The sequence below is a fragment of the Miniopterus natalensis genome, chromosome 7, assembly GCF_054644295.1.
Source record: "Miniopterus natalensis isolate mMinNat1 chromosome 7, mMinNat1.hap1, whole genome shotgun sequence".
Taxonomy (NCBI): domain Eukaryota; kingdom Metazoa; phylum Chordata; class Mammalia; order Chiroptera; family Miniopteridae; genus Miniopterus; species Miniopterus natalensis.
In genome coordinates, this window is record NC_142087.1 from 60,114,122 (window position 1) to 60,141,700 (window position 27,579).

General features: G+C 39.1%; 2 protein-coding genes across 3 annotated transcripts; one reads left to right on the forward strand and one right to left on the reverse strand.

Moving 5' to 3' along the window:
• Positions 1-975: 975 nt before the first annotated feature.
• Positions 976-9,292, reverse strand: ATP5F1A (ATP synthase F1 subunit alpha). Its single transcript, XM_016225044.2, has 12 exons — positions 9,194-9,292; positions 7,610-7,688; positions 6,722-6,891; positions 4,455-4,628; positions 4,201-4,367; positions 3,810-3,958; positions 3,313-3,464; positions 2,977-3,201; positions 2,351-2,458; positions 2,078-2,222; positions 1,330-1,480; positions 976-1,201 (listed from the first exon to the last, which is right to left on the reverse strand). Exons 1-12 carry the CDS (start codon positions 9,251-9,253, stop codon positions 1,120-1,122), a joined length of 1,662 nt encoding a protein of 553 aa, XP_016080530.1. The 5' UTR covers positions 9,254-9,292; the 3' UTR covers positions 976-1,119.
• Positions 9,293-12,665: 3,373 nt separating this feature from the next.
• HAUS1 (HAUS augmin like complex subunit 1) lies at positions 12,666-19,764 on the forward strand. Of its 2 annotated transcripts, XM_016225045.2 has the most exons (9): positions 12,666-12,699; positions 13,445-13,619; positions 14,241-14,376; positions 15,559-15,693; positions 16,811-16,934; positions 17,333-17,398; positions 18,151-18,222; positions 18,456-18,503; positions 19,506-19,764. In XM_016225045.2, the coding sequence occupies exons 1-9, from the start codon at positions 12,670-12,672 to the stop codon at positions 19,554-19,556; spliced, it is 837 nt and encodes a 278-aa protein (XP_016080531.1). In that variant the 5' UTR covers positions 12,666-12,669; the 3' UTR covers positions 19,557-19,764. The 2 variants fall into 2 exon arrangements, with proteins under 2 accessions (XP_016080531.1, XP_016080532.1); XM_016225046.2 differs by lacking the exon at positions 18,456-18,503.
• The last annotated feature ends 7,815 nt before the right edge of the window (positions 19,765-27,579 follow it).

Below are 27,579 nucleotides of genomic sequence, written 5' to 3' on the forward strand. Positions count from 1 at the left end.
AGAATAAAGATTTCCTAAATAAGACCAAAAATACCAACCATAAAAAAATGACTAACTTGATTAATTATAATTAAGAGATGCTTATAAAAAGGTACGTTAATGCCCTAGCTGGCTTGGCTCAGTGGTTAGAGCGTCAGCCCACAGTCTGAAGGGTCCTGGGTTCGATTCCTGCAAGGGCACATACCTCAGTTGCAGGTTCAATCCCCAGCCCTGGTTGGTGTGTGAGCAGGAGGCATCCAATCGATGTCTCTCTCACATCAATGTTTCTAACTCTCCCCTCCCCGCTTTCCACTCTCTGAAAAGCAATGGAAAAAATATCCTTGGGTGAGGATAGAAAAAAAAAAAAAAAAAAAAAAGTACATTAACAAGCTATACAGTAAGATATTGATAAATGTTCACAATGCAATTTGTTCTGATCTCTCCCTTCTCAATTTTTTTTGTTTAATCCTCACCAAAGGATACTTTTTCATTGCTTTTCAGAGAGGGAGAGGAGAAAAACATCGATGTGAGAGACACATCAATTGGTTGCCTCCCACACCAGCATGTGCCCTGCCGGGGATGGAGTCTGCAACAGAGATACATGCCCTTCAGTTCGAGGGCTGATGCTCTAACCTGAGAAAACCAGCTGGGGCTCCCTTCTCAATTTTTGTCCCAGTCTTTGATACTTCACTCGGCATTTTTTAAACTTCCTTGAAATTTTTCGACATCCCATTCTTTTCGTTTCCAGTAATTTTTTATGCAGAGAAGCCAATGAGGCTCCTCAACATTACCAAATGTGAACTTTGCCACCGATATCCAGTTAATGAATTTCTCTGTAATCAAATACAAAGCACTCTAGAATCTTGCGAAGAACTTAGCTGTGAATTATCTAAGCCCACTCAGATTAATAGTCAAGTAAAATAAGCTACAAAGCAATGTTTACCAATTCCTCAAAGTAATCGCAGCTGTTTTAAAGGAATCACTCAAACTACAGGAAACCACCAAGCAATATGGAACTTTTATTTTTAAGGTGATTTCTGTACATCTGGAGTATGAGAGTAATCCTTTTACAAATGGAACCGATTACTAGAAGAAACAATGATAAAACCAAACTGGCATTTGACGTGAATCCACAGGAGTTTAAGCTTCAAATCCAGCCAAGAAGTTTGTTACAATTTCTTTCAGCTTTGCATCTGACTGTTCAGAGATCTTTCCATCAGCCCTATTTGGAAATAAAAGCATATCATCAGTTCTGACCTGGACAAAAATTCAATGCCTAGGCTAACTACAAAATACAAAAGAATTTTAGCAAGGCTTTGCTAAAAAAGAGGCCATCAATTGTGTTCAAACCTGATATTGCCCAACAGGGCTTGATGTTGGCTGATAACATGAGACAAGAAAGCATTCTCAAACTTTGTGATCTTGCTGGGCTCCAGTTTATCAAGATACCCCCTTACACCGGCATAAATAACAGCCACTTGCTCTTCAATAGCCATGGGAGCTGAAAAAAAAAACAAAAGGATGACAGTAAGTTATTCAAATAAACACCATGTTACCAAAGTCAGAGAAACTTACTTTTTCCTCCATTAACATGTCTCTTCGTATCACCTATTTTCAGATTCTCAGTAAGAAACTCCATCCCACCTCCCTCCCCAGGAAACTATTTTTCTTACATTTGCAATCCCTAAAGTATAATATTAGGGCATATTCCATATGCACTATTTATCATCTGGCAGTGTTTATACTGTTTTGGGTATAAATAATTTGCTGCAATTTTATAACAAGATAAATGCATACTAACATTCTTTAAAATACACCGCCAAATTCTACACTCAATATAGTGGGGCGGGGAGAGCATCTAATAAGTCTTAATTCCACCAAATTATTAAATATATTTAGTAAGTTTTGCTGGTTATCAAGTTTGTAGCATTTACACTTAAATGGTAAGAACTGTCTGTACTTTGATTAAATAAGATGGGCATCAACTGCATTCAAAAGGCAGTACCTCTCATTAAAAACAACAGCACATATTACAGCTTGTAGGAAGCTATGTGATATTCCCACACAGTACGAACTTGACTAAATAAAGAGAACTCACAATACTGTCCTTGCTTCAGCAGCTCAGTCAGACGCACACCACGACTCAAGAGCTGTTGAGTGGCAGCATCGAGATCAGAACCGAACTGAGCAAAAGCAGCAACCTCACGATACTGAGCCAATTCCAGCTTCATGGTACCTGCCACCTGAAATATAAAATTGGTTAACTCCTACAATACAAAAATACTAAACTCAATGACACAGAAGCACTATATAAATACACTCTGAATTTAAACCCAATGATACCTCTCCTCAACAAAGTGATGCAAATTACCTGCTTCATGGCCCTGGTTTGGGCAGCAGATCCAACACGGGACACAGACAAACCAACATTAATGGCAGGGCGAATGCCTTTGTAGAACAATTCTGTTTCCAAGAAGATCTACAATGTAAGGAGAATACGCATGCTAGCAAACTTAAAGAAATCAACATTTCAAAACTAAGACGCTGCTAAAAAACTGAAGCCCAAAAACACTGAGGAGGAATGCTCAATGATTTCTTATGGTAAATAGCCCCGCAACTCTTTCACAACCAAAATCAACCTACATATTTCATTGCTGAGATTAGGAGATGTGCATGACATGAAAAAAAGGTAACATTTTATTAAAATATATACAGATGAAGTGATATGAGCTCTAGGATTTGCTCAAAATTATCTAGGGGGAAGAATAGCAGGGGTAAAAATGAAGCAAGAACAAAGTACTCTATATCATAAATTGATAAATAGGTGAAACATACAGTGTTTTGCTATACTATCCTCTTTACTTTTGCACACATTTGAAATTTTCTGTAATAAAAAATTAAAAAGCTTTTAACAAATCAGTTCATAACCACTATTCTCAACCAATGCCTTGGAATCATCCTCAGCTTTTACATTTATATTAAACATAAAAATGATACCTGTCCATCGGTGATGGAAATGACATTTGTTGGAATGTAAGCAGACACATCACCAGCTTGTGTTTCTATGACTGGTAAAGCAGTCAAGGAGCCACCGCCAAAAGAATCATTCATTTTGGCTGCTCTCTCTAGCAGACGGGAGTGTAGGTAGAACACATCACCAGGATAGGCCTCACGACCGGGGGGTCGGCGTAGCAGCAAAGACATCTGACGATAAGCAACAGCCTACAGTACAGAAAAGGGTTATAAAATCCATCTATTAGACAGAAGCTACATTTGGTCAACTTTCACTATAGTACAAACATACAAAGAGAGTCTAAAAATACATCTCTTGACCTGTTTGGATAAGTCGTCATAGATGATCAAAGCATGTTTGCCATTATCCCTAAAATATTCTCCCATAGAACAGCCAGAATAAGGAGCCAGGTACTGAAGTGGGGCAGCATCAGAAGCAGTAGCTGAAACCACAATGGTGTACTTCATGGCATCTGAGGAGAAAATAGATTTTAAGTTTTACACGGCTGTCAATATTGTTATTTTTAAATTAGAGGCTACTGTAATGAAAATTATCTAAATGCTTTACTACTAAGTGATTTCCTACTAAGATTAATCAAACAGCTTCTACTTTAAAGAAATTGATAAAAGCTTAAAATTTATTGTTGTTTTATGCCAGTTTTTACGTACTGTTTTTCTTTTACCTATTAATTACATTGATAGTTAAGTCCATTAAGGAGTAATTAAAATCAGCTTTCATTAAAAGTATACACTATTCTAAGACTGGCAGCTATAGGACTCCCAGGTAACAGCAATGGGACTAAAGTTCTTTTAAATACCTGCATCTGTAAGTCTCTTCACCAACTGGGCAACAGTGGATCTCTTCTGACCAATAGCAACATAGATACAGTATAACTTCTTCTTTTCATCAGTTCCATCATTGAAACGTTTCTGGTTAATGATTGTGTCAATAGCAATTGATGTTTTGCTTTAAAAAGCAAAAGTAAACATAAAACCATAAATCAAAGAAAAACATTAATCAAACATAAGTAAACAAATTAACTAAATATTTCAAAGAACTTCACAATTAAAACTTCACTACGACTAATCCACATATCACATTCTTTTCTCCCCATTATATCCAGAGCATCTATCATTCCAACGCTACAAAGTAATCTTTTCATAGAGTCAATTTTAGTTAGAACTTTGAACAAGCTACTGAGTCTTTACCCAGTCTGTCGGTCACCAATAATCAGCTCACGCTGACCACGACCAATTGGCACCAAGCTATCCACAGCCTTAATGCCAGTCTGCATTGGTTCCCGCACAGAGATTCGAGGAATGATCCCAGGGGCTTTCAAGCCAACTCGCCTGCGGGTCTTGGAACCAATTGGACCCTGTTAAACAATAAAAAGAAATCTCAGAACAATCAGTGTTCATATTTGTTAAAAACTACAACCACATTTAATGAATGATAAACCTACCTTTCCATCAATGGCATTACCAAGGGCATCTACTACACGGCCCAGCAGCTCCTCACCAACGGGAACATCCACAATGGCTCCTGTTCGCTTCACAATATCTCCTTCCTTAATCAGTTTATCATTTCCAAACACGACAACACCAACATTGTCGGGTTCCAAGTTCAGAGACATACCCTACATAAAAGACAATTGACCACCAGTGAACTCGAGTGGCTCTTCTCCCCACACACCAACACTACATGATATGAAAAACAGCTAGGGGGGGAAAGGCAGTATTGTCCTTTAGATCTGGTTTACTCCTAAGGATTTTTCTAGTAAATAATCTTCTTTGGTTAAAACTTTTAAAATAGTGCCTGACCAGAGAGTTTAGTTGGTTAGAGCATCATCCCAATATGCCAAGATTGCAGGCTCGATCCCCAGTCAGGGGACATATATAGGAATCAAACAACAAATGCATAAATAAGTGGAACAATAAATTAATGTTTCTCTCTCTAAAAACCAATAAATATTGTTTAAAGACTTTTAAAATAGCAACATGTTCCCTTGACTAATCTTAGAATAACATTATCAACCTAACAAGCTTCTTATCATATACTCAGAGTACATAGAAGCAAAGAAACTGAACATGTTAAGCTTTTTCTACTGCATTTCCTTTGACCATGTTTTGAGCTGAGTGATCAATATGAAATAAAGTGATGAAAAACAACTGAAAAATTTAAGACATACTTGATTTGCATCTTTTGATCTGTAAGAAGCTCTATAAACAGTTTAATTATCTACTGAGAATCTCTACTTGTCAGGTTAATAGAAAGTGAAATTAATTAAAAGCTACCCAATCAAGATCAAATTTTCGTAATATAATAGTACTTGGGTCATCTCTTATCATTATAACCATATTTCAAAATGGTAAGATTTTGCCAAGCCGGGCGTGGCTCAGCAGTTGAGCCTCAACCTAGGATCCAGGAGATCACAGTTCATTTCCTGGTAAGGGCACATGCACAGGTTGCAGGCTCGATCCCCAGTCAGGGCATGCAGGAGGTGGCCAATCAATGACTCTCTCATCATTGATGTGTCTCTCTCTCTCACTCCCCCTTCCTCTCTCTGAAATCAATAAAGATATACTAAAAAAAAAATTTTTTAAAAGGTAAGATTTTTAGTCCCTATGTTATGACTAAAACAAAAAGTATATTCCAGAAACTCTGTCTGGACAGTAATGAAAGATCTGGAGAAGTACTTAAAATACAAAGGAATATCAGAGTATCACTGGAGGTACTGAATATTTAGTCAAAATCCCTGACTTCAATATAACAGTCACTAACCACATGTGGCTTCTTAAACTCAAATTCTTAAAATTTGGTCCCTTAGTCACACGAGCCATCTTTTACATGCTCAATGGTCTCATACATATACTAGTTAACATATTAAACAGCACAGGCACAGAATATTTCTATCACTGCAGAAAGTTCTATTGGAATGGACCAACTCTTAAAAGCTAAAAGGAGACTCAAGAGTTCATCTATTTCAGCCTAACCTTTCAAAGGCATAACATATACACACTGAAGATAAAAGAGGTTGAATTTTTAATATTTTCAACAATAAAGATAAATTAAAAAAAAAAATTTTAGTCAAGGTTTTACAGATACTGATAAAACTTTCGGCTCTACAATTAGTCTTCCACATTAAGCAGCTCTTTTTCTATATCCAGATACTAGCAAGAGGACCAAGTTGATCCTTTCCCCTGTGTACTTAGTAGATAATCCTACTGCCCCTGGTCCATCTAGTATCAGGCTCTGCTTTCCTCAGAGAACCCATGAATCCTACTACTTTTACTTCTCGTTCCACTGGCCAACTAGGTTCAACCTAACAGAAAGAAGTGAACTTGTATCATCAGGGAGCTTATGACAGTCACACCAGTAACTCACCTCTACCAATCATAGATCTACTCTTACTAGAAATACAAAGTCAATGACTTTGAACTTTCCACCAGAAATGAATTTAATGCAAGTTATCAAACGCTTTTGTATAAGATGATCTTAACAGCTTACAAAGGACGAACTTGAACTTCTCAGAATTTGGTTGAAGATTTACTAAAGTATATATTTAGGGGCTAATGTCTACAACTTATGTGTAAATCAAGTCTCTAGAGTAAAAACCCTTAAATTAATTTTCTCAATCTATTTGAAACCACAAAAACCCTAAAAGCCTAAATGAATAACTAAGTGAAGACTCCAAACCCTGAAACAGCAAAATATCATTTTATAACTTACCTTCAAGCCTGAAGAAAACTCTACCATTTCTTCTGCTTGAACATTCCTCAGCCCATGTACTCGGGCAATACCATCTCCAATACTTAAGACACGCCCAGTCTCCTCAAGGTCAACAGAGGTATCGGCTCCAAGAATCCGCTCTTCAAGAATAGAGGACATCTCAGCAGTGCCTATTGAGAGAGGACAATTCCATTACAAAAACTAATCTGGTCCCAGTTTCTTTTCAAAACCTATTTGCCTAACAACATAAATACTAGTATTGTGATCAAAATAATCAAATTATATTCCAAAATGCAACACATACAGTTCTATTCAAAAAAGCTTGACATCTACCACTCTGAAAACAAACCAAGTGACTGAAACTTCATAAGACAGTTAAGAAGCTAATAAAATTAAGCAATATCCTTAAAATATTTTCTATTTTCTACTTCTTTGATTCCTATGCTTACCTCCCCACTTCTATATAGAATTTGCAATGTGCAAATTCATAGATCAGCAGCTACTGCCTTTGAAAAACACAGAGGTAAAAACTGTCTACTTTTTGTAATATTTTTTAGAAGAGGAAAAAACTCTCATAGATCAGAAAGTATGCCCACCACCTGACATATGTGCATTCTGTTTCCACTCAAGGGTACATTATCAGAACAAAGAAGCTGTACTAACGTCAAAAGAGAAATATGCAACTGTAGTTCATTTCACTACGAAAAGCAAACCTACCAAGACAGGACTAAATGGCACACTGTGGGTTAAGAATCTGAGGTTCTGCAGTAACTAAAATTGAGAGAAAAAATTAACAAATGGGGGGAAATCCTGCAACAACTATATAACTTATTTTTCATTTAACGATAAGGTAGTAGGTGTGGTGTAGATTTAGAAATAATGACTTACCAGTCTTCTGAAGACAAGTGTTAGAGGCATGGAGATTCCTTGCGGCAATAAAGGATGATCCCAAAGTATTTTTGGAGACCTAAGACAAAGACATTTTTTTTTTAATCTGATTTATAAAAATCCTTTATAAAACTGGCAAGCTTGGATGTTGGCCTAGTTTGATCAAGTTACCTGCTAAAATATTAATTATACTCACAATATCTTACTTAAAATTGTAAGACTATTAATAAGATGAGAAAATACATTTTGATATGTAAAAACTTATTTGCAGTTTCTGGTACACTGTAAGTACAAGCAACAGTTAACAGAGTATCTTTCCCTTTAAAGGCATCAGGTACTATTATTTTGACCTTAGAGGTTTATTTCATTTGATTTCTATAAATTGTCAATAATATAAACTGCTTCCTAGAAGGAGCAAATCTCAATAAATTACCTATTTAAAAAAACTAGCAAACAAAAAACTGTCAATGTTGGAATTTGACTAGAAATTAAGAGATATGGCATATGCAATTTTTTTAACTGCCTTCAACAAAACCTGCATCAATCTGGACCCCTCCTTCTCCTTCAGATTTTAATGCTGTGATTGGTCACGATCCATTCTGAAGTGTCTATAGGACCTGGATGAAATCGTTGACAATGCCTTTTGATAAAAGAAACCCAATATGCTACCAGCGGTTGTGTTAGGGAAGTAAAATGGCCAGTCTATTTCACCTTTCAAACTGACACTACTTTTACGACGGAGAAAATAAGTAAATGTAAAAACGCTTACATAGGATTTAAGGGTTACGTTCTTAACTTCGAGATAAGTAATGAAGGACATTGACCTTTACAGGCATTTTCCAACCTATGTTCTATTTTCCTTGCGTTCTCAATCACTGTCTAACAATTCCACAGGGACGGAATCTTAAAACATGTCGAAGTACCACAGAGCAAACCCTTCTGCTAGATTTGGACAATTTAGAAGCCAGCTTCACTGCTGTCACGGTATCCGCTACATGAAATGCATACTTGCACCTGCTCTGTGTTTTCACAATAGTCTCAGTATTCAGCACGAACAGGTCGCCGAAGTACTCAAAAAACCAGCTTCATGTTTTGCTCTCCTCTGAACTGACCTTCGGGCAGAGGTGCAATGCCGGGGCCCGCTGACCTTCATATGTCAGGCTTCCCCAGCTCACTCTGACCTTCAGCGAGGGAGTCCCGGAGACCCCGCGGGGCCGGGCCTCGCGTGTCCGAGCGGGCTTCACACATCTAGCACCCAAGCCCTGACCTTTACCCAAGGCCCCGCGTGAGCCGCCCTCAACCAAAGACCGGAATCCTCCTGAGGCCCCATCTCTGGAAAGCACGAAGGTCACTGTTTTCCCTGCACCACCCTGCGCCAGGCCGCACGGATGGCGAACACAAAGGCCCTTCCGCCGCCAGCCCGGCCGAGTAAGGCCCGGCTGGAGCAGCCAGCAGTGCAAGATGGCGGCGCCTGCCACAGCCCCTCAGCCTCCTTGCAGAAAGAGCTCCCGAGCCAGCGCACCATCACCAACCCGCTGCTGCCCCCACCGGGCCACCTTCCTCCCGCCGGTGCCCCGCGCTCACCAGCCCGGCCCGCCGAGGGAGGGCGCGGGCCACGGCCGCGGCGACGCGCACAGACAGCATTCTTGCAGCTCCTTGGTAGCTCCTCTGCAGCTGCAGCCTCGGACTGACTGGGACAAAATGGCTGAGCGGCGAGGAAGGTCAAGGCAGCCAGCCCACCTGACCCGGAAGTACCGCCCCTCACTTTCACCTCCCGGATATAAATCTGCCTTTTGCGAAGTGGGGAGTTTTACCTTTTTTTTTTTTTAAAGTGTTATTTTTAGATTTAAACTTAAAAAATGAATGAGTAGACCTTTGCCAGCTTCCTCCCAGGCATTGGTTACACATTTACTTTGGTCTTTCCAGTTGACCTTGTGGCTGCCCGGGGCGCCCACGTGGGTAGCAGAAGCAGTTATGAAGCAGTTCCCTGGCCATGTTGTGGTAGGAGGTGATGGTGGCATCCCCCTGCCCGGTGCGAGGTGTTGTTGACACCCCGTCTGAGGGCCCGGCAGGTAGGTTGACCCTGAGGCGGGTTGGTGGTGTCCGGTCTGAGACTACGGCTACTAAACAGTTTTCTGCAAAAAAGGGGTGATCCTTAGAGCAATGGGGTTCCACCCCTGACCCTCTCTGTGGAAAATTTTGACAAGCACCCTGTGGAGGAAAAAGGGGCCACACACTAAACCTGAGAAGCTCAGGGGAGGCCTGCATGGCAGCCTTACAAACTCAGAGACCAAAAGTAACCACATAGGATGGTATGAAATTAAAATTTCTTAACTAAAAGAGAGTCATGTCTGGTAGTCCTGTCCTAGGCTGCTAGCTTCCTTGACAAGGGTCAATCTTTACCTTAACTGAGAATGTCTACCATCTTTTTTTTTTTTTTTTTTTTTTTTTTTAATATAAACATATTAACATATTACTTATTTTGGAGAAAGAGGAAGGAAGAGAGAGAAAAACATTGATGTGAGAGCGGAGCATCCATGCTGCCTCCTGGGGATGAAGCTGCAGCCTGGCCATGTGCCCTGATCTGAATGGAACTGGCAACCTCTCTGTGCATGGGACAACGCTCAACCAACTGAGCCACACCAGCCAGGGCTCTTCTGTCTTTTTGCATTTAAGATAACATACCTTTGGAAGATCTAAGTACAATAATTCCTTTTTCCAGACCCCCCTAAGGGCACAATCTCCAAACTGCCCAGAGACCACAAATCCTCTCATGCTTATCATTAGCATGTTAATTGGTTTTTTCTAATTTTTTAAATTAAATTAATTTTTAAATTTTTTAATTTAAATTTATCTTTATTGTTGAAAGTATTAGAGATGTCCCCTTCCCCCCCATTGATCTCCTCCACCCCTCCCCCAAGCCTGTTAACTGTTAATTGTTAACTATCCTATACCCACCTGTATAAAAGAAATATGTCTATTCCTTTTACTTTTTATCCAATCCCAGAGATTTCCCCCTTTGCTTTCTCCCACTTCCCTAATCGATCGCAAATGAATTTCCTATAACCCCCTTACATCTTCCCCTTTGACTCTGAAGTATAAAATAAGTGGTAAAACTGCCGTTTTCTGGAACATTTTCTCAATCCATTGAGATTTTGCTTCCTGGCAGTTGTTGTCAGTTTAGCTCAAATAAACTCTTAAAAATTCTTACAGGTTTGGACATTTCTTAATGTTGGTAACCCACACCAAAATGCACTCAAGTTGGAGAATCCAGTTTTTCTGAATCCTGTCTTTGACTTAGAGGAAATTGTTTTAACATTGTAAAAGGGGAGTTCCAGTAGAGTGGTTGCCAAGAATGGTCCAGAATCAGTAGTCTCACTCCAGACTAGACTAGGGCTCAAGTTTTCCTCTACCAGCAACTAGTTCCATGACAGTAGGAACTTTGCTTTTTCATTTGGATTTAAACAGAAATGATGACAATAATTTCTGTACCTACTCAGTAAGATTGCAATGGGATCCCCCCCAACACACACACACACACACACACACACAGAATTTTTGTGATACTAAGATTTTTATGATATGTACAGAATTTAGAGGGGATGTTGGATACTTTGTGATAGTGAAGACTATTAATATTGCCTTCACTTGTTTCTAAGATATCCCTTTCAGCTTCATACAACAAATCCTGGCTTATACTCAGAACCTTAATGGGGAAGTGGGAGTAGGGTATGAGGCTTAAAAGGACATCTAAAACATAGCTTGCAAATTACAGTCAGCAATCCCTTTCTCTAATATTCTACTTCCTTTACAGGGTGAGCCATGAGTAAGTAAATATTACAATACTTTTTCTGGGAATCTGGTAGGAATAGGTAGGAATAAGAAAAAAAATTGGTTTTTATTTTATTGATTTTGATATATCTTTATTGATTTCAGAGAGAGGAAAGGAGAGGGAGAGAGAAAGATAGAAACATCAATGATGAGTCATTGATTAGTTGCCTCCTGCACGCTCCCAACTGGGGATCGAGTCCGCAACCCGGGCATGTGCCCTGACTGGGAATCCAACCCTGATCGCCTGGATCCTAGTTCGACGCTCAACCGCTGAGCCACGCCTGGCCAGGCAAAAAATTGGTTTTTAAAAACAAAAGTGCAGGGATACTTTGTCAAATTTGTAGTGAAGAGAGTGGACAAAGGACATAAAAGATAAGTCCCCCCATCTCCCATACTCAGGGGCCATACCAATTTATCTGAAATTTGGTTAATAGGCAAAGATATATTTGACCTAAACAAAAATAATCAGAAAGCTATACAATATGGTATAGCTTGTTAATAAAATCCTTTGAAAAGAAAGGTTTAATCATTTTAAATATGCATATGACTGACCAGGTGATGTGGGCAAAAGGCCAGACACAGATGTCATCCCCTCAAAATGGGCTGGCCACCAAGAGGGGTCCACAGGGGATACCATTGTTCTGGTCAAAGTACCACAGTCCAAGATATAGCCTTCAACTATGTCGATTTAGAAACTAGACTATGTAAACACAATAGAAGTGGATCTGGTTCTCAGAATAGATTTAGGTAACCTTGGAGAGGTAAAATCAAGATGCAAATTTATTATTATATTTCTAGATGATGAATTGCAACTTTTTTGAATACCTCAACATTTTAAAAATAGAAATGTTTCTTATCATGGAAAAAAAAATGCATATGACTTAGGAGAAAGATACTTCGTGCTAAGTCTGATCCACAATTTGATATTAAAGCACATATCACAGAAGGTTGAGTACATGGTCTACCTTTCCTAATGTAACACAGTACACTACAAGAGGTTTCGACAGTAGTGTGGTCTCTATAGCCTGAGGAAACCGAAACACCTAGTTAGAGCCAGAACACCGTGGTCAGATTCCACCTCTACCACCCGAACTTTACTAAAAACTACAACTCCCAGAAATCCCGGGCCCGTGAGGGGGCGGGAACAACGGCGTGTGGGCGGGACCTTCACCGCAAGCCGTGCAATTCTCCCGAGAGGAGCTGCTCGAGAAGTGGCGGGAGCGGCGGCTATGGAAGCGCAGGAGGAGAAAGAGGCGCAGGTGAAGGGGCGGGAGCCGGGGCTCGCCGCGTCCTAGAAGCCGAGTCTTTGTCACGCCCTCCCCGCGGACGGTTCCCCTGCGCCCGCCACCTCTGCTTACCTAGTCCGCGGGTCCATCTTCTGTCCCGCGTTCTTTTTCTTTGGTCCGCCTTCTGCTTGGATCGCCCTGGAAAGGGCCTTTCCCTTTCTTCCCCTGCTTAGTCTTGGGCTAGAGAAGGAACTGAGGAGCCCCCGGTACAAAATCCCTCCCAGCCGACTGAAGTGGGGCTACTGAACCAAAACCCATCTTCCAGCCAGGCCTCGCCGTTCACCGATTCTTCCTACTAAAATTTTCACACCCACCTGCTTCCCTGTCCTGCATCCCAACCCTAGGAGCCTCTGTGGGGCTTGTGTGTTGTGCACAACTCTTTTTTCAGAGTTTGCACCTATAATAATGCTTTCGCACCTGAATATTGAGCTTTAAAATGATTGATTGGAGTGATGCAAATTATTCGCCTATATGCTGTTTTCGTAGCTTTGGGAAAGGATGGATTGTTTTCTGGTAATTTTGTTCCTTGTGCTTTCTCACTTATTTCCTGACACCTGGTATCTATCTTCTTAAAGACAAGTTAAGACGCGAAGTAAGTAGGACTTCAGAATATTCAGAGAAAGCGTTTCGTTTGCTTCTGATAGCTTCTTTGTAATACCTGCTTTGTGCCATTACAATAAACAAGACTTATAATATTTTTCTTCCTTTTAATTGTTAGGTTGCTGCGTGGTTGAAAAAGATATTTGGAGATCATCCTATTCCACAATATGAGGTCAATCCACGGACCACAGAGATTTTACATCACCTTTCAGAACGAAACAGGGTCCGGGACAGGGATGTCCGCCTGGTAACGGAGGACTTGAAACAGAAAGCAAGTGAATATGAATCAGAAGGTGAGATTAACTCCAGAGTGTTTGAATGAGATAATAATGAGAAGTAACCAAATTTTATAACACTAAAGTGTGCGAAATTAATTTAGTATAGATAAGTTTTTAGTTTGTTTTTAGAGAGAGAAGAAGGGAGAGGCAGAGAGAGGAAAGAGAAACAGCTATATGAGAGAGAAGCAGCCATCAGTTGCTTCCCATATGTCGAACCATGACCAGGGATTGGACCCACAACCTGGGTATGTGCCCTGATGGGGAATCGAACCCAAAACCTTTTGATGTATGGGAGGACACTCCACACCGGCCAGGGCTGATATGTCATTTATATGAAGTGTCCGTAAAGGGCATATGAACAGAGACAAAATGTATATTAGTGGTTGCTAGGGCTTCATGGGTTGGGGAATGGGAAAATAATTACTAAGGAATATGGGGTTTCTTTTTGGGGGGATGGAAATGTTCTAAAATTGATTGTATTGATGGGTAAGCCGCTCTAACTATACTAAAAACCATTGAATTACAGGTATATTTACTTTAGGTGAGTGAATTGTATGATATGTGAAAGATTTCAGTTAAGCTGTTAAAAATTTAAAATAAAACATCTTAGTCATAGAACTCTTTTTATCTTTTCAGCCAAGCATCTTCAAGACCTTCTCATGGAGAGTGTGAACTTTTCCCCTGCCAATCTCTCTAGCATTGGTTCTAGGTATCTGAATGCTTTGGTTGACAGTGCAGTGGCCCTTGAAATAAAGGATACCTCAGTAGCTAGGTAATTTTTGTGACAGTTTTAATTTTGGTAACTGTATATGTTATAAGGTCTTCACCTAAAAGACCTTCTGTTTCTCAGTGTAATTCTGTGTAAGAAATTAACAGTAAATGCCAAAACACTGAATTTAATTAACTCCTTATCATTACTAATGAGTATGTATAATTAATTCAGGTAAACTTGATATTGGTTAAATTTTAGTGTTTTTTTCTTCCAGGATTAGGTTTTTAAAGCTTGATTCTCATGTATATTGGGAAAAGTATTAGGTATCACTTACACAGTTCCCTATAAGTATACAATAAGAAAAGTCATAGGCTAAATCATCTGGATGAACATACTGAATTTTGGTTATGTTCCTACTCTACTAGGTAGAATAGTTTAAGGACCTTTATTCTTTGTTACAGGCATTTCACCTGTATAATGACATTTTTCTTCTGTCAACCCTAAGAGAAAACTGAAGTTCAAGAGGGGCGTTAAATAACTTCTCTGAGCTAGTAAATGGCAGGGTTGAGATTCAAACCCTGTCTGATTCCGAAGTCCACATGAGTATCACTGGTGGTCATATCTTAGCTAGGACTGTATATCTGTAACTTACAGAGAACTGTACAGCTATTCTGCTTAATTGCCAATATAAGGGCTTGGAATTTATATATGTGCTCAAAAGTAGTGTTTCAGGTATAAGAACATGTGTTACATGGCAGCAGACATCTAGACGTAAGTCAATTCAGCAGACACTAAATACTGGTTATATGCCATATATACGTATATATATACACACACACACATATACATAGCACTGGGGAAGCAGAGATGAATAGGATAGTCATTCACTGAAGGACAGTCTGCTCATGGTCAAAGAAGGGAGGTGGGCATGTGAAACTATGACACAGTGTGTGACAGCTGTAACCTAACAAGAATGTACAAGCTGTAACTAGGGCACAGAGAAAAGGGTAATGAATTCCAGGATGGGAGTAAATCTTATTTGCGTTTTGAAGGACAAGAAAGTTTGCCAGCTGAAGAAGGGCTTGGCAGGCAATGGGGATAGCATATACAAAATACATAGAGGTATGAAACAGTGTGGTTGTGGAAGAACCTACCTAGAGATAAAATTATTGCTAGAAATAAGGAATAATTGTAATTATTGTCCTTGATGTCCATTTATGTGACCAGATTCTTTCTTTTTAGTTTCCTCCCTGCAGTGAATGATTTGACCTCTGACCTGTTTCGTACCAAATCCAGAAATGAAGAACTCAAGCTTGAACTGGCAAAACTTGAAAAACATTTAACTTCAAGTTTAGTATTAGAAAAATGTCTACAAGAGTAAGTAATTGAGTTGGAAATGGGGGCAATTTTTATTAAAAAGGAATAATAGGACTTTATCATATTTAGTTTTTAAATCAATAGATATGATTTAAAACAACACATTAAGAAATGGATTCCAAAAAAAGAAAAAGAAATGGATTCCATAAAATGTATTTTTTTAAAGGTTTTTTTTTTGTTGATTTTTTAAGAGGAAGGGAGAGGGGGAGAGAGAGAGAAACATAAATGTGAGAGCAGAACATCGATTGGCTGCCTCCTGTACACCCCCTACTAGGGATGGAGCCTGCAGCCTGGGCTTGTGCCCTTACTGGAAATCGAACCAACAACCTTTCAGTGCACGGAACAATGCCCAACCAACTGAGCTACACTGGCCAAGGCCATAAAATGTTTTTTTAAGTAGAAAATTACTTGGGTTGAGTTGGGGGGTGGTTGGGTACAGACTCACCTTTTCACACAATTTCTTACCTTTCTTCCCTCTTTTTTACAAATAACCTGGGTTTTATAATTTTCAAAATGTATGTGAATTTTTTTTTTACTTATAAACTACAGTGCAATTTAAAGTACATTATATTTTGTTGCTTTTTTTTTTTTTTTTTTTTTACTAGTGCTCTATTTGTCTTGATGCTCTGGACCTTTGTTAGGTCCCTGTTACCCCAGACATTAGATGCTGTGGATCAGGAGTATGTATATGCACAAGTAGTTTGGCAGTGTGCAAATTTATTCAATAAATGTTGACTGTGTATATACAAGGCACTGTGTCATGTCACATTTAGGAGGGAGGCCTTTTGGGACCTCCATAGTTCCTGTTGGCTTTAGGGTATATTAAGTCACTTTTCTGATTAGCAGATTTACTTTCTCCAAGAATAATTGGCATAAATTAATCTTAAAATTATTTCATATTTCTTGAGAATAATCCCAGATGGCAACATGGAGGGGAGGATCACCTGGAAGAATGCCTGTTAACTAGTCTGAGATATAAATTTTATGATAGAAAATCCAGCAAGTATGTTATTTATTCTTGTCTAATCCAGAGTTTAATCCAAAAAGTAATAGAGTTTTGTTTTTTAATAATAATTTCACTGAGGAGAAGAAAATGTTTTCAATTTTACATTTAAAGGGATCTCAAGAAGGCAGAGTTGCATCTGTCTATGGAAAGGGCCAAAGTTGACAATCGTATTCAGAACATGGACTTCCTAAAAGCAAAGTCAGAGGAGTTTAGGTTTGGAATCAGAGCTGCAGAGGTATGTATGAAGGACTGGATAATGTTAGATCTCTTCATACTTCTTTCTGACCTTCATCTTCACAAGTAGGCAGTATTACTAATACTTTTTTACAGACAAGGGAACTACAGAGAAGATAGGTTAACTGCCCAAGGTTACATAGCTACTTAGCAGTGGATCTAGATTCGGATGCAGGCAACCAGGCCCCGAAGCTCAGGATCTTAAGAAGCACTGCACCCATCTTATCACAGATCTGTGGCTGTGGAAATGATTGACATGCAGCATAAAAGTGTTTAGATGCATGTATAGTTTTTCATCTGTGATTCGTAGCTTCTCTTTGCTGGGTTATATATTGAAAATATTTAATGATAATTGAAAATAGTTTTCTTAACTGAACCCTCTTTTTTTGGTCATTGTAGGAGAAACTTTCAGCCAGAGGCATGGATGCTTCTCTGTCTCATCAATCACTAGTAGCACTTTCAGAGGTAAGCTTATTTTAATTCAGTTTAACTTTCTTTTATGTTTTTATTGACTTTTTTTTAGAGAGAGAGGAAGGGAGAAGGAGAAAGACAAAGAGAGAAGCATCTGCACAGCCCCTACTGGGGATCGATCCCAAAATCAGGGCATGTGCCCTGACCAGCAGTCAAACCTGCGACCTCTTGGTGCATGGGGTGACACTCAACCCATTGAGCCATACGGGCCAAGGCAAACTTTCTTTAAAATCTCAGTTCACAATTGCTTCTCCACTTGTGTGGTTTTTTGTGTGGTTGTTTTTGTGTGTTTTTTATCCTCACCTGAGGATATTTTTTCCATTGTTTTTCAGAGAGAGTGGAAGGCAGGGGGAGGGGAAGAGAGGGAGAGAGAGAGAGAGAGAAACATCGATATGAGAGAGACACATCGATTGGTTGCTTCCTGCACTCGCCCTGACTGGGGCCGGGGATGGAGCTGCAACCTAGGTAGTGCCCTTGGCCAGATTCAAACCCCGGGACCCTTCAGTCCATGGTCTGATGCTCTACCCACTGAGCAAAACCAGCTAAGGCTATTTTAAGCATCTTATAAGGACTGTTTCAGTTGGAAGTGAGTTTGTGTGTTTATCTTTGAAGCTCTTTATTTGCTCCACTATTTAAAATATCCTAATGTTAATGCTTTACTGTGTTTTATGTCAGAAATGAGCAGTATTTAGCTGCATTGTGAATATCTCTATTATTCTGTGACTCCATGTTTTTTTCATCCCCAGAAACTGGCAGAACTAAAACGACAGACTATACCTTTGAAGAAAAAATTGGAGTCCTATTTAGATTTAATGCCGGTAATTATTTTTATGAATTAAAAAAAGAGAGTATCTCTTTTAGTGCTTTCCCCAAAGTCACTAAATGATTATGAAAATAGTGCTTCCATGATTAAGGATTTAACGTTCAGGCTGAGTTTCAATGGGTATACTCTGTAAGGTTTTTGACTTTTGAAAAGGATTATTGCATCTTTTCCCCCTTGAGCCCTAATTGAGGTAATATAACCTTTCCTTGTTTTATTTTTCTTTAAAAGAATCCATCTCTTGCTCAGGTGAAAATTGAAGAAGCAAAGCGAGAATTAGTAAGTTCCATTGTTTTCTTTAGGTTTTAAAAAAGAAATAAAATAAATGCTGATCTAGCTAACACTCCCTTTAGCCTTCCCCCTTCCTCCCCAGAGCTAAGCCATAGTCCTAAAGTCACTGTGTATTATTCTCATGCATCTTTAAACACTTTTTGGCATATGTGTATATATATATATATTTCCATAAAAAAATACATAGTGGTCTTTTATGTCTTTTCGATTTTTGCTTAGATTTTCTTGAGTAGAAGGGATGGGAGTGTGAGACATAGAATATTCTAGGCAATAGGAATTGGCCAGTGCACAAGAGCTTAAAAAAGAGGACTTTTTCAAGCTTTGGTAAGTGATGAGGTCCAGCTGCCTAGGAGTATTCAACAGAAGATAGGACTGAAGAAGGTCAATTGGTTTATGGTATAAAGGGTCTTTAAAATAAAGAGGGTAGAGTCTGTAAGGGGACCACTGAAAGTTGCTGTGTGTTTCTTTGTTCTTTGAGCCAAAGAGAAATGTGATCCAAGCTATGCTTTTTTATCAGGCCAGTTATTTAGGAAGATTATTCTGGAATCAGTGTATATAGTGGATTGGAGGAGGGAGAAAGAAAATTATAGGAACCATTTGGCCTAGTTAGGCCATATGAGAAGTAATGAGAACAGTGGCAATGAGAATGGAAAAGAGGTGATGTGAGAGACATTATGAAAGTACACTGTTTAAGGGGTAAAGGACAGGAAAATCTACTTATGTATCATTATACTAATTCATCTCTCTAAAGGGTTTTCCCCCCTTTAGATGTTTATTAGAATCAAGAGTCTGAAAACATTTGGGGTTGGATAAGGGGAGAGATGTAAAAGCAAGGGAATGTCTAAAAGCATATTTAATATTTATAATGATTTTTAAAAATTTTGTTTTAATGTTTTTCCTTTTTGTTTTCCTAATTTTAAATAACAGAAGTTAGAGCACCTGTTTTATGTCCTTCTTTATAGTATTTCATGTGTTTCTTTCTTCCCTTAGGATACTATTGAAGCTGAACTCTCCAAGAAATTAGACATGATGGAACTGTGACCAGAGCCAAATAAACTTTGTCTTCCTGAACAAAGTAAATCAAATAGAACTTTAAAGAATTGTTTCCTCTTGGCATTCCTTAATAACTTAATTTCTGTGTTCTTAGATGAGATAATGTCACTGTTGATAGGATAGTGATTTCTGCTGTGTACTGCATTTTTGTGCCCAAATACATAGTTTTCATATTAAAAATGTTGGTTTTCAACTAGCTGGTGTGGCTCAGTGATTGAACATCGATCCATGAACCAAGAGGTTACTGGTTCATTTCCTGGTCAGGGCACATGCCTGGGTTGCAGGCTTGATCCCCGGTAGGGGGCATGCAGGAGGCAGCTGATCGATGTTTCTCTCTCTCTATTCCTATCCTGTTGTCTTGCTCTAAAAATCAATGAAAACATTTTCTTAAATGTTGGTTTTCTATATTGTTGGTGGTTCAGTGTCCTTCAGTAGTTCTATTAGGTGAACATTGTGGCAGTTGTCATATAGTCAACCATTAGATCAGTGAAGTGAGAAGGAAAGGTTCTGTAACTCCAGTTATGTTTCTTCTACACTTCCCTCTCCAGGGGCTTGCTTTCCCATCAGCTCACCTGCCTACTTCCAAATGTTCATATATGCAGGAATTCAGTTTATGAAAAAGGTGGCCTTTAAAATCAGTGGTAGAGAGATGGATAATTCAACACATGGTGCTAAATCCATATTCACTCTTTATGTCAGGATAGCTTCAAAGGATCAGAGATTTAAAAAATTTTTTTTAAAGTATAAGAAATTATGGGGGAGTTTTAATGTTTTGATTTTTGAATAATCATAGAGTCAGAAACATGACAAAAATCTAAGAACCATAAATTATTGAAATACTTGAAATATTTAAAATTCTTACATGGCAGAATCTTTCATGGGTGTGACAAATGTGCAGGGAAGAAGGAAGGGATATTTTTCACTGTGTATCTTTTTGTACTTTAAAACATTTTATACCATGTGATTAGGAAACAGTTAGTTTTTAAAAAAATTATCGAAATGACCTTCAAAATTTCCTTCCTCTCCTTTTCCACAAATATGTAGCTAAATATAACACAAAATACAAAAAAATTTTGTACTGTATTTCCTTTTTTGAAACTCCATGTTCTTTAGCCATTTAGGTATTGAGATTTGGTCTTTTTCTTAATTTACAGAAGCTCCTTAGATAGTAACTAAATTAATCTTTTGTGATTTGACTTACAAATATTTTTCTAAGTTTGTTACTTTTCTTTTGACTTAATTGCAGGATTTTTGGTAAAGCAGCTTGGTAAATTGATTATGGAAATAACCATAATTCCCCCATCCCTGTGCACTTACTTACCCATTTGTATCTTGACTATGCCACTCTCCCGTCAAGAGGTGGAGTCTCTATCTCTATCTCTTGTATCTGGCTTGGCTCTGTGATTGTTTTGGTCCATGATACAATAGCAAATGTGACAAAAGCAGAGAATTAAAACCTGCTTGTGCATTGGGACTTGCCCTCTCTTACTGCTCTGGAATTTTGAGGCAAATCTATTGGATGAAAAACTACGTGGAGCAGAGACAAATATTTCCAGCTGAGCCCTGCCCCCACCCTAAGACCAAACTGGCTGCCTACTGCCAGATATGTGAATGAGGCCACAACTGAGTCATCAGCAGACTTAAGAGATAAACCAAGCCCAGGCCAGAAGCCCACAGAGTCAACCTATGGAATTATGAAAAATAATAATTGTTCTTTGAAGCTTTTTTAAAGTTTTGTACTGGTTGTTAACTGCAGTAGCTAACTGATAAAAGTAGCTTTTTAAATAAATGTTCAAAGAAAAAAAAAACTATGAAAAAAATCATAAACCATCACAAACCTGAGACCAACATAATTTTATAAAAATGGAGAAAATATTCTCAGGTGAGGATTAACAAAAAAGAAGAAGCTGGTCCATTGCATATGTGTTTTTTTCTGAGCATTTCTGTTTTTACCTGATGCCCTAAGAATCAAAAGTTTATGTTACTTCTCATGTGTCTACTTGGTAACATTCCATTACCAATAGACTATTATATTTATAATGTTTACTGTAGAATGAATTATTACTAAAAATTCCTATGTTATGATTGAGACAACTTTTTATAGATTTAAGTATTTTATAATATTCCTAATATTTCTATAAATGGCCTTGGTTCTGATACTTAAATGTAAAATTCATTGTGGTGATAATAAATTGTTTTTATATCTCAAAAAAAGAACAGTAACTGTGACACAGTATATTTTGAACTATGAGAATTTTCTTGCTAGAATGGAGCTTTGGGTGCAAATTGGACACTTTGAGTGGTCAAGGTGTTATTCAGATAAGGCAGCACGGGCCACTGGATTTAATGAGGTTATACAGAATTTTTGTTGGGTCATTTTAAAATATATATATAACCTACTAATTTTTACTCATTCTTTTAAGAAGTATTTAAGTTACTATGGGAAATATTTATGAAAGGCTTTTTTAAATCGAGAGAAAAGGTACAACATTCCAAATGACACCAAGGAAAAGCAAAAGTTTTCCCCTGCACCTTGCCCAGACCCTGATCCCTGTGACTAGTCCCTGTGTCTCCTTTCAGCATATATCTTCTGCATGGTTTTATTTGTGTGTGTTTTTAACACAATTTGTTTTGTATGATAGTTTTCTCACATAACAATAGTACTTAGAAATTATTCTCTTAAAATCCATTAGAATGCTGTAACCAACTGAGCTACCCTGCCAGGGCCCCTAAGGGGAAATTTTGAAAAGTGGGATTTCTGAGTCAGAGGGTATGAGGATGTTACTTCTGGGTGGCTATTTGCAAAATGGTCACCGGAGAGGTGCCCCAATGCACCCTTCCCCCAGCCATTCAGAACAGGGACGCTGCACCTGCCTGCTCATCAGCTTATCAGGAGTCTCTCTGGGTCCCCGTATGGGCCACCAAACGACATCGACCTTAAAAATAAAACAGTCAGTTATTTTAACAGCAAATAATGGGTTTATTCAGAAACAGTAAAGAATTGCAATTTAGGACAAGCAAGCTATAGCAAAAGTCACAGGCAAGTTCCACAAGTAAAGGAGAGGAACATTATTTTATAGGGCACAAGAAGGAAGTTGGGAGAGGTCAATTTGAATGGAAGTCCATTGGAGAAAAGCATGGTTTTTAATTGTTTGGGGGTTTTTGTTTTTTGTCTGGGTGTCTGGGGAACTGCAATATTTAGTCTCCTTTTGTTCTAGAGGGAGAGAGGGAGATCTTTGGGTTAGGTGGTAGCCTAAATATTTGAATGCTGAGGAGGAAAGCTGGGCCTTGTTGGGAGACAGTTGGTATCCCTTTTGCCCCAGGAAATTAAGGACTAAGATAGTGTTGTGGTCTGAGTCCTGTTTAGGGGCTATAGATTAGAATATCATCAACATATCTAATTATAATCCCATAAACTGTAGTCCCTGAAAGTCTGTCCCTCACACATCATATCTGCTGAGAAGTCACCCCTCCATCTTAATATTATTCATTTGAAAGTAATGTGTATTTTTTTCTGTGGTTGTTTTTGAGGTTTTCTTTTTAATCTTTGGTTTTCAGTAATCCTATGAGGCTCTAGGTGCGTTTTTCTTTGAACTTCTCTTAATTAAGTTTATAAAACTTCTTGTGTGAGTGGGTTGGTGTTTTTCACCTATTTGGGAAAGCTCGGCCATTATGTCTTCAAGTGTTGCTGCTGCTTCATTTCCCTCCTCCCTTTCTGGTACTTCCAGTTACCTAGATCTTAGACTTTCTTGATATATCCCATGTATCTCTTATTCTCTTTTCTTTATTTTCCATCCTTTATTCTCCTTCAATCTTTTTTCCATCTTTTTTTCTCTCCTTCAGTCTGGATACTTTTACTGATCTATCTTCCAGATCACTAAACTCGTTCTGGTTCATATGCTGTTAGAACATCTGCATTCTTAAGTTCAGTTATTGTATTTTTCAGTTTATAGTTTCCATTTTGTTCTTTTATACATATATTCCTTCCAATTCTCTAGTGTAATTCTCCATCTTCTCTTCAACACATTATCTTTACTATTTTAAAGCCCATGTCTGACAACTCAAGTATTTTTATATCCAGTGGGTCTGCTGCTATTCCCTTTTTTGGCTTGGTTCTGTCTCCTGGCAAGATAATTCTTTTGGTAATTTTTTTGGTGGATACTAGTTACTGAGTATGAAAAATTGGAAAGTTTCTAGATCAGTGGCTCTGAACACAGGGCATCGACATCCCCTGGGAACTTGTTAAAGTGAGAATTCTTAGCCCTAGCGAGGTAGCTCAGTTGGTTAGAGCATCATACTAATACACCAAGGTTGCAGGTTTGATCCCCCATCAGGGCACATATAAGAATCAACCAGTGAATGCATTAATAAGTGGAACAACAAATCGATGTTTCTCTCTCTCCCTTTCTCGCTAAAATAAAAAAAAAACACAAAACAATTTTTTAAAAAAGAGTGGGGAAAAAAAGAATTCTTGGTCCTAACCCAGACTTGCTGAATCAGAAACTCTGGGACAGGTCCCAGCAATCTGTGTTTTAACAAGCCCTCCAGGTGATTCAGAAGCACGTTCAAGTTTGAAGACCACTGCACTCTGTGATATCATCTTCCTCCATAGAGGATATTTCTTTAACATCCGGCAGGCAGTTTGTACATAAGCAGGGATTGAGCTGAAGTAAGGCTGGGTTTTAGCATGAGGCCTGTTTTATTTCCTGTTCTTGCTTGCTTAAAGGTCTAGGCCTTTGAGCTTCCTTCACACAACCCCTCCATTATGGTGGCCCCTGAACTCTCAGGTTTGTCTCCCTGTCACTATGAGACTGCTGATTCCAGGGCTCAGTTCTCTACCTCTTGACCTTAAGGAAAAACAAACAAACAAACATTCACTTCTCTGAGCTTCCTTTCTTTCTGGGATCTTGGCATCTCAATTTCTGACTGCTTTGGTTTTCCAAAACTCCAGATTTTTTCCCCAGCCCATTGAGACCACCAAAAGCTTTGCTCAGATTCCTACCTCTTGGCAACCAGTTTTCACTCAGCTTTTCAGCTTCTCTATTCCATGACATTTATGATTCAGCACATTCCTCATAGGGGGAAGCCCTTGCTCAGGTCCTAGTTTCCCTTCTCTCTGGAATCTTGGCTCCTAGAATTCTGGCTGCCTGGGAAGCTCTCTAGTGCCTTCAAACAGAATTTTCTTTTTTCATTTTTCTAGCTTTTCTAGTTGTTATTAGCAAAAGAATCAATGCATCCCAGAGGCCCACATTTATACTTTAACAGATTTCTCTGTACCACCCTACCTTGTCTGAAGTTTACCACTTCAGTGTACATCCTTTTATAGGAAGCAGATGGCATTTCACAACCATGTTATCAATTAGACATGTATTTATAACTGGCTTAAAAGACCTCAGCAACACTGTGGATATATAAAGTGCAAACACTGTAATTCATTTTTCATCTCCCCGTTTATTACTCACTTGGGAAGCAGATAACAACACGTCCATTCAAGTCAACTTTAGGTAGATGGAAACCTAGTAGGGAAACCTCCACACCTTTGCTCATCTAATAAAATCACTGCCCAAGGAAGAAATTCCTGAAGGGAGGAGGTATCCAGTCTCCCTCTCTGAGCAACAGTATCTATTTGGAATAAAATGGATTTCTCAGGAAAAATTATAAAGGGGGGGCTTGGCTGGGGGCCTCTAAGATGGCCTCCACTGACCCCTGCTTTCTGGTATCCTTTATCTAAACCCCTCACCTTGAGCGTGGGCTCAGCTTATTGACTTCTTCATAACACAGAGAGCTCATGGGACATAGTTATACTAAACCTTTCTTTGTTGTTTATCTGAAATTCAAATTTAACTGGGCAGCTTGTATTTTTATTTGCTAAATGCAACCAGTGTGTATTCTCAACACTGATGGTTTCTCTAAATTAGAACTCCAATTGTGACCAGCCAATGTCATAGAAATCTTGACAAAAGGAGTCACAACTTTGGTCATTAATGAAGCTAAAAAGTGGAAAGAAACTGGATTTTGAACCCAGCTGCTCTTTGAATTCTCTTACTGTTCAAATACTTTTTCAGTTAATTCTCTGGGCTTTTCTAGATATGTAATGATTTCAGGTGCAAATAATGATAAATTTACTTCCTCCTTATCAATTTTGGTACTTCCAATATTTTCTCAAGAGATACTATCATGTTATGGTAATACCAACAGAGTAATGACGGTAACAGTAAATGTTTTAGTCATTGTTGTGTAACAAATTATCCCCAAACTGGCCTAAAACAATCACAGATTCTGTGGGTGAGGAATCTGGACAGGGCGACATGGCTTTGCTCCTTACTATCTGGTGCCTCAAGTTGGGAAAATTTAAAGTCTGGAAATGATTCTATATCTGAAGGGTAGAATCATCAGATGTCTTCACTCACATGTCACACAGTTTTTGTTGGCTGTTGGCCAAAGTCTCAGGCTATTGGTCTCTTGCTAAAAAACACATGCCCCTCTTGAGTGGTCTCTCCATGGTGGCTAATTTGGGCTTTTTCCCAACAAGGTGGTTGGCTTTTAAGAGTGAGCATCTCAACAGAGTAAGGCAGACATGTATAGCATCTTTATGTATCACTTCCATCATATCGTATCAATTGAAGCAGTCACAAAAATCCACCCACAGAGTCAAGGGAAGGGGACGTACACTCCCCACCTGGTGGGTGGATTGTCAGGATTACACTCTAAGAAGAGCATGTAGGATGGGAGATGTCATTGTGGCCACCTTTGGAGAATATAACCTGCCCAAAAGAATGTCGTCTTGTGTTCCTGAGTTGAGTGGAAATTCTTATAGTAAAGGGGCTTTAACTTTAAGCCTGGGTTCAGATTTATTTATTTATCATGTCAAGTAAGTCACCCTGTTCTGATTTTATTGAGTTTTTTTTAACTAATAAATAACAGGTGGTGAATTTTTCAAATGCCTTTCAGCATCTGAAACTTCTAAGAAGATGCAGCAAAATAAGATAAAAATGAATGAGGTTGTGGTTGCTCCCTCTGAGGCATGCGTGCAATTCATCCATTCGTTCCATAAATATTTCTGAGCATTTACTGTGTGCCAGACACTCTGCTGGGCACTAGGATTAAAAACACTGGGCCCAAAACGAGGTGATTCCCAGCCCTCATGAACTTTATAGCTAGAATGATTCAGATCCACTTAACTACCTAAAGTCTGGTTTTTGTGCCAACAAACACAGAAAAGAGGTATTACCTCTCACTCCCCCTCCCTAATCCCAAACAAACTCAGTAATCTGATCCAGCAACTCATTCATTCCTGTGACACCAAATCACTCCTTTGGGTGTTTGAAGGGCATGGGTATTTACATATATAATTTTAGCCACCAGAGGGCAGTCATATTATAAAAATACTTTCAAAGGGGAAGAAAAAGGACAGACTCATTTCCTGAAGTTTTACCTGGGGTTCTGGAGCCAGAGTTAAATCACATGGTGGGATTCACCCCAACAGGGGGCGCATACCAGCCAAGCACTCTCCTACTTGGGGCCTGGCAACTTCACCAATTCATCACGAAGCTCTGGTCCCTTAGATGGAGGATGATGTAGTGAGACTTGACCGGGCCTTAATGAAATAGATCAGAGGGTCTCCCAAACCAAACACTTCAGAGGAAGTTAGCTGCCCAGGATCCTGTAGAAGGAGGTGTCCCCACCCCCTTTCAAGTCCTCACTGAAGACAATAGGAGAACATTTGCCGTGTGCTGCCTCCTCTATTCAACAGGCCACAGACAGGCTTGATCTGGCTACAAAGAGAGGCATCGCTTGCACAACATTCTGAGAAAGCAGTAAGGACAGCCCCCAGTCAAACAGTGTCCAGTCAGGGTGTCCCTTCCCACCGAGAGGCCACCCAAGACTCCAGCTTCTCTAGGTGCAACGTGCAGCACTTATCTGTGGGGTCCTGCCAGCACAAGTGAGCTTTCAGGATCCCCAGCCCATCTAGTTCCTCTCCCTAGCTTATGGTGAAGGATTTATTTCCAGT